The following is an 11,495-nucleotide window of genomic DNA, read 5'->3' as shown; positions in this document are numbered from 1 at the left end:
CCTCCGGGCGCGTGTGCGTGCGTGCCTAAGATCCCGAGAGGAGAATGGAGGAGAGGGGATTGCGGCGTGACCATCCCCCCCTGGGTGGTGATTTCTCGCTTTCTGTCTCTATGTCTCTCTCTGTCTGTCTGGCGAGCGCACGCGCCCTACAGTGAAAATCTCTCCAAAAAAAAAAAAAAAGTCCCAGTCTCTGTAGAGACTGTCCTGCTCACCACCCGTTTGTCAGACCAGGCCTGGGACCTGATGTAGCAGGCCTGAGGGTGCCCCAAGCCAGACTCTGGAGGTCTCCCGTGGGGCGCAGTGCTATGAAGGAGCAGCCGTCCTGTCAGTCCCCCTGAGGGTGTTTTCCCAGTCGGAACTGGAAACCACAGGGTCTCTGGGTGCTCTGATTCCAGGCGGTGGGCCTTGCAAACAGCAATGCCGTGACACGGGGGAGGAGGTAGTCTGCTCGTGCTTTGTGGGATACCAGCTGCTGCCAGATGGCGTCTCCTGTGAAGGTAAATGTCCCCAAGGCTGGAACAGCAGGCCTGGCAGGTGGCCGTGCTCTGGAGCCTGAGCTTGAAGTCCAAGCAGGGCTTGCCATGCACAGCCTGTGGCCCCATGGGTAGAGAACAACCAGGCCCAGCTCTCACCCAGGGGAATAGAAACTAGGGGTCGGGAAAGGACTGGATTTGGGGTCTATCCAGGCTCTTGTGCTGGTGGCCATGGGCACGCTCTCAGCCTACTGCATTTATGAAATCGGGGATGTGGGGAGGAAGACGCCCCACCTGTGGTCTGTGAGGGTCCTATATCCCAGGCCTGGCACTGGGCAAGTAAGCGATCTGGGCCTAGCAGGGAGAGAAATCCTCGTTTCCAATTTGGCTCTGGGTCCCTGTGACTCTACTTCCAGGCCCAGCCCTGGTGTGCCCTGTGGGACTTTCAGCGCTGGGTGGCTGGACACAGGGATCAGTTCCACCATGGCTTCGGCGTGGCGCAGGTCAGTCGCTGCTCCTGGCTCACTGCACTGCCTGTCTCTCTAGATGTCAACGAGTGCATCACGGCCAGCCACAGCTGCCGGCTCGGGGAGTCGTGCATCAATACCGTGGGCTCGTTCCGCTGTCAGCGGGACAGCAGCTGCGGCACTGGCTACGAGCTTACCGACAACAATGACTGCAAAGGTACAGCCTGGGCCGGGCTGGGAGCCTCCTCCAGGTGTAGGCACAGCGTGGTGGGTGAGGAGGGCTTGGGCTCCCAGGTCTGGGCACCACGGTCTGCCCCCCATGTGGCTGCCTGGGCTACCGCCTCCTCTCTGCAGCAGGGAGGGGTCAGACCTGGTTGAGCAGTGCCTGGGGTGTCCTGGGACAAGCGGGGTGAAAAGCAGGAGGGCCAGCAGTCTAGAAAGCCGACCGTAGTGCACCTGTACAGCGAGGGGGTGTTTCTCAGATTGCCGTGATGACAAATCTGGGTTTCTGAAAAGGCTCAGTGCATGATCATTTAGAAACACGACCAAGGGTGACCTTTAGGTGCTTACATGTGCTTTCTGCACACACACACACGCACACGTGTGCGCACACACACACACCCCAAAACAAAAAAGCAAAACAAATAAATAAAACAGCAGTTTTTACATAACAGCTGCCTTCCATCTGAGTCTAGGCTTCCTTGAAGTTCAAAGCGTATCCTCTTCCGCTGCCTAAAAGCTAAAACATGCCATTTCTGGCTGTCGGCCTTTCCCTCTAAGCCATAGATGTTTGTCAGACAAGGCCTTGATGAAGAGCTTGTGGAAGGAAGTTTTCTACAGAGGGTTTTGAGCCTTTCAGAAGGACAAAACCACTTGTGCAAAAATGTTGGTCATTGAATTATGAGGGTGGCTCCAAAGCAGGGCACACCCTCCTGACATCTAAGGGCCTTTGAGGGAGCCCAGGCCTCTCTGCCCTTGCGCACCGGCTGGCCCCTGAGAGGCGAGTGGCCACACTGGCTGAGTGTACACGCTGGAGCCTCTGACAGCTGTGAACTTCAAGTGGGCAGGCAGCCCATCACGTCCTGTCAGGGCAGTAACCATTGTTAATTTTTGGAATATCACAAAGACTTCAGGATGAATAAGTTTATAGAGGCTGTGTTTCCTGCCCCTAAGATACTGCTTTGTGATCGAAACCAAACATGCTTAGCCTGAATGAGTGTATGCAGTCTATACCTGCCAGGAGAACGCCTGGCTTATGTACTGTATCAACACAGCAGGAAGTTTGCCTCCTAAGAGCCTTGGGAAGAAGTCAGCATCTTAAGTCTTCAGCAATCCGGGCTGTATGACTCTTTTGCACGCGATGCCTCTGTCACAATGTTGTGGGTTATAGTCTGAGTAGTGAGCATTTAAGAAAACGTTCTTGTGATTTTAACATGTTGTGAGATGTTTCTGGCAGGACTTTGCTAACAATTTCCTTTTTTTATGACGTACCAGATATTGACGAGTGTGAGAGTGGTATTCATAACTGCCTCCCCGATTTTATCTGTCAGAATACTCTGGGATCCTTCCGCTGCAGACCCAAACTACAGTGCAAGAATGGCTTTATACAAGATGCTTTAGGCAACTGTATTGGTAAGACCTCTCCGCCAGGGCGAGCAGGGCGCTCCAGGCAGGGCACACGGTCTGGCCACGGGCCGAGCCCAAGCTCGAGGGGCCGCCAAGCCTGTAAAACAGGGTTGGAGACTTGTTCTGTAAAGGCTCAGAGAGCGAGTATCTTAGGCATCATGGGCCGTACGGTCTCAACTCTGCTGTTATAGTTTGAAAGCTGCCACGGGCCATTGCAAACAAATGTGTGAGGCCACGTTCCAATAAAACTATCTATCCCACAGGTAGTAGGCTGGATTTGGCCTCAGGGCTGGGGTTTGCCTTCTGCTAGTTTAGAAGAAAGAGTGAATTTTGGAGTGAGAACCTGGTTTTAAACTGAGTGGCCTAAGAAAATGTGCTTCCTCTGAGTCTCGGCTCCTTCCTTTATTAACATGGGAGCGCTCGTAGTAACTCACGTACAGCTTCAGGCCAGGATTACGCAGCTCAGGCCTGGACTGCGTGAGTCCTCAGTGAAGGGAATAGCCGTTAAGTCTATTAAAAGGTTGTCTTTAAAAAGGGCCAGCCTGTGACCTGGTGGTTAAGGGAGCTGGATCCCACATGGCTGGCTGCAGAGTTCAAATTCTGGCCCTGGTGGCTTGAAAAGCATGTCGGGCATGTGTGCATTTGTACCCAAATCCTGACAGGATGGAGAAATGGAGGGGAAGAGATTGGAGAAAGAGACTCTCTGTCTCTTTCTGGTGAGAGCACATGTCCCCAGTACATTAAAAAAAAAAAAAAAGTTTGTATTAAACAGTTACTCAGCAGGCAGAGACAGAAAGAGTGGTGGTTACCAGGGGCTAGAGGAGGAGGGTGGGCGTGCATGTCTACTGGGGCGGAATTTTAGTTTGGGGTTGGGCAGCGAGGAGTGCTGCACAGCAGTGTGGGTGTAGCTATGCCTGAGCTGTGTACGTGAGATGGCAGAGTTTATGTCGCATTTGTTTCACCGCAACAAAAGGCACACAGGGCCACACAGTGACACAGCTGTGAAACCCAACGCTCTGCAAGGCTGTTCCACGTGGGAAGGTTCCCTGTTCAAGTCCAGAGACATCACTGAGTGTTCTGGGCACATGTGTGCCCATGACCTGGGGCTGACTGAGGGCAGGGGTGGGCTTTGGCATCAAGCTGGGGTGCTGTCTTTCTCTATCTCACTCTCCTTGCTCATGGAATAAACAAACACACAAAAATAAATACCCAACAAGCAAGCAGGCAGGCTTTTAAAACGATACTGGCAGGGCCGGCAGGTGACTTGGTGGCTAAGGTGCTGGACACTCCCACGTGACCAACCACAGTTCCAGTCCTGGACCTCGTGTCTTGTTTTCTTACTTTCCCTCTCTCTCTCTCTCTGTATCTCTCTCTGGTCAAATTAAAATAAATGAATGAATGGTTTAAAATAAAAAATAAAAATAAAAAAACTATACTGGCCTAGCTATGTAGCGTGTGCTAGGACCGTGGGCTCTATAGGCCAGACTATGGGAGGTGTGCACCTAGAATCCCAGCAAGTCCCGGCCACTCAGGAGGCTGAAGCAGGAGCATGCGACCTGGTGAGACCCTCTCTTGAAAAACAAAAGGACCAGTAGATGGCATGGTGGTTAAAGCTCTGGGCTCCCACCTGACCAATAGTGGTTCAAGTCCCAGACCAGGCAGCTTGAAAATCATGCCAGGCACGTGTGCGTGTGCCGAGAGGAGAATGGGGGAGAAGGAACTGTAGTGTGGCCATCCCCCCAGAGGTGATTTCTTACCTCTCCTCTCTGTATTTTTCTCAGTTTCTCGCATTCTCTATGGCAAAAACCTAAAACAAAAAACTCTGTGTGGATATCAGGGGAAGACAAATGTGACAGGAGGAAAAATAACATTCCATGTGACCCTGGTCTAGAAACTAGAGGTCTGGGTAAGACTGCTCAAGTTGGAGGAGCTATGGGGAGCTGCAAGGGGGCCCAGGCCCGAGTGCCCTGTCCCTGGAGGACAGGGGCAGGTCCTGGGCACCTGGAGGGGATGTCTAGACCAGCCTCCTGGCCGGGAACTGTTAGCTGTCAGGCCTGAATCCTGACCGAGCAGCTTTCCCTCGCCCTCTGCTCTGTAGAAGCTTCCAGGCCAAGTTTGAGGGCAGAGAGACTCTCCTGATCTGAGCTGCAGATGCCATAGCCAGACCCCCACCCTGATGGGGGCCGCATCACCCCTCCTCCCAAACGGCCAGCACCGTCTGAGCGAGGTCTGGCTGATTCCTGTCTTACTTCTCTTTGCTTCCCTTGGATCAGCCTGTGTGGTCACTTACTTGAAATGGTAGTTTGGATGGGAGGTTTTTCCACCCCCATTTTTGACCACCCCACATAGTTAAAGTACAACAGTGACTTCTAACCCCCAGGTCTCATCCGAGCTTGGCAGTGGGCAGAGCTGGGGTGTAGCCTGTTGGTTCTTCCTGAGTTGCCCTGAGTTCCCAGGGACAGCATCAAAGCCCAGTCTTCATGCTCAGTGTCTCCTTGGGGCTCAGTCCTCACCACCAAGCTCAGAATTCATTCTTTTAGAACAGCATGACTTTCTAGTTTAAATGTTATGTACATTTTCAATACAAATTAGCAAGCAAACCTTGAGAGTCCAAACCTTCTTTCTGGCCCTTCTGGGCTCTGCTCCCTCGAGACTGCTGATGCAGCGATTATTCTCGATTCCAGGCAGGGGCTGCCCAGCCTCCTCCCTGCAGGGCTGGATAGTTGGATAGTGGCTGTCAGCTTTTCGGGCCATCTGGTCTCTGTTGGAGCGGCCTGGCTGTTTGCTGGCAGGCATTGGGCTGGGTTTGCCCAAAGGCTGTCATTTGCTGACCCCAGTTCAAGGGGCCTCCTGCCGGCTGGGAGGCAGGGGACCCTGACTCTAGCCTCTAGCTGTGGCCGACAACCTCCTCCAGCAGTGAGCCTGGGGAATTGCTCCTCTCTGGGCCCCCGTTTCCTGTTTATGAAGAGCAGATACTAATCCCAGCTCTGCCTCTGTGAACTGTAAAGTGCTGGGGAATTGGGCAAGGGGCTGATTCCCATCTGTCTAAGGAGGGTGAGGCCGAGTGGCAGGAGAGCAGCACACCAACCCCTGCCAACCTGAGCTCAGGGGTCTCCCAGCCTCACTTCCCTCTCTTGTCCCCCATCCCCAGGTGCTGGGTGAGCACCTGAACAAGGTGATATTCAGAAACGGAGGTCCTTCTGGAGCACTACTGGAGGAAGTGCATTTTCCTTTAAGTTTCTTGGAGTGAGTCAGAGACAGGGATGGCCTCCCCATCAGGGTCCTCACACTGCAAACCCCCCGCCCCAGCCTCGCCAGCCTCCATTATGGGCTCTCAAGGGCACTGGGCCCTTCCTGTTCGGGTCAGCTTGCAGAGTGGGGTTACTGTGCTACCCCCCTCCCCAAATCCGTGCATTTTTATATTGAATTCTAGCAGACAGAGCGAGCGGTGTGTAGTCAGTCGTCCCTGTCCATGGCGGGCTCATGCCCACTCATCCTCTGCTCTGCAGAGGTGGGCACCCCCCGTGCCCACAGCAGAGGCATGACCAGTCGAGGCAGGAGACCACTGTGCAGTGAGCAGACCTCAGGGAGCCTGGCTGGGGGGACTGGGTGTCTCTGGGAGGTGATGCTCACGGAGGCCCGGCTACCAGGCAGGCAGGCGCCTGGGGTCTGCAAGGCCCCGCCAGGAGGGCAAGTTGTGACGTTAGGGTTATAGAAGGGCACCACCAGGTGAGGTGGGGGAGTAGGCAGGGCCTGGCAAGCTACAGGAGGGGCCTGGAGCCCAGCGGGGGCCGGAGCGCTGGTGCAGGGGGCATGCACCTCCCTCTGCCCAGCACTGGGCTCGGGGAAGCAGCTCCATCGCCTCCTAGGTGGGTCAGTGGGTCCAGCAGAGTTAGACAGGCAGGTCCACGCTTACTGTGAGTGATGGTGATGCTGAGATGTAGCCAGCAAGAGGGCCTGGGAGCAGCATTTGAGGCAGTGGTCAACAGAATTGGCAGCCAGGTGGGAGGCTGCTGCATGGACAAGGTTTGGGGTTGTGGTGTCTCCATTTGTGGTTTTGCAAAGAAGAGGGAAGGCTTTCTTTGGAGACCTACTGTTGTCTTCCAGCTGCCGTCCACATCTGACCACGCTGTCTCTTTCCCCGTCGCAGATATCAATGAGTGTTTAAGCATCAGTGCCCCATGCCCTGTCGGGCAAATGTGCATCAACACGGAGGGTTCCTACACGTGCCAGAAGAATGTGCCCAACTGTGGCCGTGGCTACCACCTCAACGAGGAGGGGACTCGCTGTGTAGGTTGGTATTAAAAGAACACATCCAAGAAGGGCTTTCTGCCTGCTTCTAGCGCACACCCTCCTCTGAAGGTCTCCAGAGTGAAGTCATTCCTCTTTCTAGCCATCCTGTTGCCAAAGGCAATGACCTTTACTGCCCTACCTGGACCATTGCAGTAGACTAGCAGCCCAGCCATTGCCCAGCCTCCTTGTCTGTCCAGTTCATCCTGAGCCCAGATTTCTCCCCTGCTTCCTACTCACGGCTTCCTGGTGACAAAGGACAGATGCCCCTGTTTGTAATTCAGTCCTCTCAACTTGGCCCTAACCTCACAAACCGTCTAAAACCACATGACATAAGCCTCGTCACCCCCCAACCCAGCATGGCATGGTATTTGTGCTTACACGCCCTTTGCCCCCCTGCACCCACGTTCCTTTGGACTTACTGCACTGGCGGCCCAGGTCTCTGCCAGGAGCAAGTCCTGCTCATGGCTCCCAGAACCTCCCCCAGATCAACAGGCACTTCTTGCCTTTAATGAGGGTCGTGGCTAGACTCCCTGAGGGTGGGGGCTGCGTCGGGCTGAGTGTGTCCTGGCCTGGGTTCAGCACGCAGCAGGCGCTCCAGTGAGATGTGTGGAAGGATGACGCGACGCTGCTGTCATTTTAGCTCAGTCCTTCTTTTGCCTTCCTTTCTGGCCATTTTTGGGAAGAACCACAATAATGTCTCTTGGTGTCTCTATCTCTCTCCTTTGCAAGACGTGGACGAATGTGCGCCGCCCTCAGAGCCCTGTGGGGCAGGGCACCGCTGTGTGAATACCCCGGGCAGCTTCCGCTGCGAGTGCAGGGTTGGCTACTACTTCGATGGCATCAGCAGGACGTGCGTGGGTACGTGGCTGTCCCTGCAGGCCTTGGGGACCCCGCAGGTGGCACCAGGGGCACAGTCTGTGGCACCTGATGTGTGGTCTGACTCTGACCCTGGAAAACCCCAAGTGCAGGCAGACCCAAAGAGACCCCGAGTAGGGGGACCCCTGCCCTGTCCTGTCTCACCCCAGCAGCTGCCCAACCGATGGCCACAGGCAAGGCCCTCCCAGTGGAGCTGGCCTCTCCACTCCGTGGGGCAGATGAGAGCACCCTACTTGTCCAGAGCCAAGTCTCCATGAGGCTCGGGCCCAGGTGCACAAATGCCAAGTGCACGACATTTCCTGAGACTCCCTGTAGACCCACAGGGCTACAGGGCAGCTCTGCCCGGCCCGAGCCTGCTCTCGCTAAACCAGGGTGCTCAGAAGAGGCTGGCTGGTAGCCTCCCCCTCTTGGCCCCCACTCCTCAGCCCCTCTTCTAAGGCCCCTCCTCATAGGCAGTGGGGCAGGGCTGGCGGGAAGGACTGGCCACGTGTACCACTGTGAAGAAAGCACGAGGCTTGGCCAGGGCACAGGCCCATGGGTGGTCCTGCTCCCACTGATTTGCTTCATGTTTGGAATAGTCCCTCCCGTTTTGTCTGAGAGACAGGTGGGAGGAGGCGGGGAGGGAGGTCGGGAGCTGTTGGTGCCCGCTGCAGGTGGACATGCCCCTGAGCTGCCCACACCCTCTGTTCCAGACATCAACGAGTGCCAGCGCTACCCCGGGCGCCTGTGCGGCCACAAGTGCGAGAACACGCCAGGCTCCTACCACTGCAGCTGCTCTGTGGGCTTCCGGCTCTCTGTCGATGGCCGCTCGTGTGAAGGTGAGGGTAGGGACCTCACACAGTCCCCCTGCCCAGCCACCTTCTCCCGGGAAGCCACCCTCCCCGCAGACCTGTTAGGGCTGATTCGTAGCTGTCTCCCAGCATGAATTAAATGCCACATGGGCGAGAGTTATTGAGACTACCGTGCAGGGGATGAGGCGGAGGGAAACTGAGCTCAGGTTGCCCAGGGCCGGGGCTTCTTTAACGTCATGCACGGCCAAGGCCAATGCCAGTGCTTAGGACCGCCGGGGTGTGCTCACTGCCACGCCAAGTGCCCCTCGTGGAGACCCAGCTCCTGCCCCCAAGGAGAGGCTGCCACTCTCTGGGGAAAGACCCTCCTGGGTCATCGAACCTACGTCTCAAAGGGGCAGAGACACAGTTTGCATTCACAAGTTTTTCTGAAGCAAATGCTTCTAAGAAGAGGGGAGGGCGCGGCTGCAGCCAGGTTTGGCTGGACACGGGAGAAACTCTTGGCAACTCTGAGCTCGTGTCGTGGTAGGACAGTGCTCCGTGCCATCTCCAGGTTCTGGGGGCACAGCCGTGGAGTGACCCCCTAGGCAGGGGCAGGTTCTGAAGCCCCAGAGCTCGAGAACTTTGATGGCGCTCGCAGCCCCACGTCCCACACCCTGTGTAGAGAGGAGCATGGGGTCCCGGCTTTCACAAGGCCCGGCTGCTCCAGCCCACGTAACCCCCACTGAGTGCAGATGGGGTCCTGGACCCTATGTTTCCGTGGGCATTCTGGGGTTTGTCCCCAAAAGCGAGAGCCAACATGCGGGTGTGTGTTGGCAGAGAGCAAGACTCCCGAGATGGGGTCTCTCAGGACTGGCTCCGTCCAGTTCTGCCACTCCTGTGGCCTTGCTCAGCATTTCTAGGCCCCGAGGTCCTCGCCTAAAGTGGAGGTGGCAGGACCACCTCACGCAGTCACGAGGTGAGGGGGAGACACATGCACACTGTGTCGTGTGAAGGTGAGGGTGGGCACAGGGCCTGGTGCGGGGTGACGCCCGCCTGGTGGAGGCCACTGCCGGGGTCACTGCCATCCTGGCTGCATGCCCTGCACACTATGTGAGAAGAAGGAAGCCTCCCGTGGACACTGGTGGATGGTGCTGAGGACGCGACACTGGGCCCCCCCAGCCCTGCATGTGGCTCAGCCCCGGCATGAGCAAGGACTTGGCCCCAGGGGATGGCGTCTCCAGGATATAGGATGGTGGACATGCTGGGAAACATGGGCACGGAGGTCAGCTGAGCCAGACCAGCACGTGGGGGCCAGAGGCGAAGCCAGGGGCCCAGGCCCGCGGACGTCCCCTCCTGTCCTGAAGCAAATTGGTGTGAGACGGGCCTCCACGCCGGGGATCGGCTGGCGCTTCCTCTGAAAGCCCGTAGTCAACATCTCAGGCAGCCACAGTCTCTAACCCCACCCTGCCACGGAGCGCACAGGCACAGAGACCGCGGCTGAGGAACGAGCGTGGCTGCTACAGTAACGTTTTATTCACAAATAGGTGGTGGCAGGGTTAGCCCCTGGGCCTTGGTTTGCCCTCCGACCTCCGCTCTAGGCGAAGGGCATGGGTGAGCCACAGCCCACAGCTGCCGAGGGGCCCGGTGAACTCAGAGCACGGGAACTTGAGGAGCGGCCCCTGGGCTGGGTCCTCTGGGCATCACCAGCCCAGGGCGTTGCTGGGAGGTGACATGGGCAGGACCAGATCCGCAGCTAAGAACTGGCACGGACTCGGGCAGCTCAGTGGGGCTGGACTAACTGGCTCTGAGAACAGAGGCTGCTAGGTCATCTGGCAGGAGATGGTGTGGCTTAGAGCAGTGGTGGCAGGACAGAGTCCCAAGTCATCAGCCCTGCGGGGCTGCGGGTCTCTTCCCCGGGGGCGTGACCAGGCGGGTGCCCAGCCACCCTAACCTCCACCTCCCTGCGGGTATTGAGGGGGGTGCAGGAGGTGCCGTGTCAGCTGCTGCAGTGCTAGGCTGCCGTGGTGGCAGGGCCAAGGTGTGCGGTGACCTGGGTCCCATCTCTCCCAGACGTGAACGAGTGCAGCAGCAGCCCGTGCAGCCAGGAGTGCGCCAACGTGTACGGCTCCTACCAGTGCTACTGCCGGCGAGGCTACCAGCTGAGCGACGTGGACGGGGTCACCTGCGAAGGTGAGGGCACCCTGCCCGCTGTGCGGCGCCCGCAGTGTGCAGGGACCTTCACTTGCACAGTGCCGGTGCTTCACGGGCAGCCGTTACTGCGCTTGCCATTCTCACTAAGGCGTGTTCTAGGTCACAGCTGTTGGGTTTTCATTGCCACAGAAAGAGAGGACCCCCCTTGGAGCGTGCCACACCCCACTCCCTTTCCCTGCTTCTCCATCCCATTAGGACTTGGGGTCCATATGCACATGTGCACAGCGTGTCCCTCAAACCACTGGGGCCAGGCTTTGAAGTGCATTGGGCCACGTGGGATCTGGAGCCCGTGCGTAGCTGAACTACTGCACTCGGGGCTGGCCTTGCGTTGTTTTCAGTTATCTCTCCCGTGAGCTGGAGGTGGGGGAAGAAGCACCCCCAACAGGGTCCCGGCGCTGTGACCCCTGCCTCCAGCCTGCCCTGGATCATGGCCATGTGCGAGCCCGGAGCGCTCAGAGAGGCCTCCGGCTGCAAACACGGAACCTGCCCTCGTGGGTCAGCCTCACAGAGGGTGGCACTTCCTGCTGCCACTATTTGGCCCCAGAGGTGTTTTGTGAGCGAATTGCCCTCCCTTCTGCCCCAGGCACTTGCTCTCTGACCCTGGGCTGGTCCCAGCCCTCTCTGGTCTCATGCTCTGAGGCCTCCTGTGTCCAGCTTGCCCTGTGTGCTGCCCTCCCAGGCCCCAGGGGGTAGGAGCCTGGCCGGTGGTCGTGCCCTGGGCCAGGACGCAGGTGCTGAGGGGAGGGGGCCCGGAGAGGGGCCCGTCCCCGGGCCGGCGC

General features: G+C 57.5%; 1 protein-coding gene across 1 annotated transcript in view; it reads left to right on the top strand.

Annotated features, from left to right (window-relative positions):
• FBLN1 (fibulin 1) overlaps nucleotides 1-11,495 on the top strand; it is a gene marked incomplete at its 5' end in the record, with an annotated part of 96,013 nt that overhangs the window by 26,410 nt on the left and 58,108 nt on the right. Inside the window, 7 exons of the mRNA XM_006164658.3 lie at nucleotides 396-497; nucleotides 1,020-1,157; nucleotides 2,435-2,572; nucleotides 6,717-6,860; nucleotides 7,589-7,717; nucleotides 8,428-8,553; nucleotides 10,576-10,695. Of these exons, the coding sequence (XP_006164720.1) occupies nucleotides 396-497; nucleotides 1,020-1,157; nucleotides 2,435-2,572; nucleotides 6,717-6,860; nucleotides 7,589-7,717; nucleotides 8,428-8,553; nucleotides 10,576-10,695 (897 nt within the window). The remainder of the gene's footprint in view (nucleotides 1-395; nucleotides 498-1,019; nucleotides 1,158-2,434; nucleotides 2,573-6,716; nucleotides 6,861-7,588; nucleotides 7,718-8,427; nucleotides 8,554-10,575; nucleotides 10,696-11,495) is intronic.

This window comes from Tupaia chinensis, unplaced genomic scaffold (assembly GCF_000334495.1).
Source record: "Tupaia chinensis unplaced genomic scaffold, TupChi_1.0 Scaffold143651_1, whole genome shotgun sequence".
NCBI classification, from domain to species: Eukaryota; Metazoa; Chordata; class Mammalia; order Scandentia; family Tupaiidae; genus Tupaia; species Tupaia belangeri.
The sequence above is the reverse complement of the archived record's forward strand: the minus strand, read 5'-3'. Positions and strand labels throughout refer to the sequence as shown.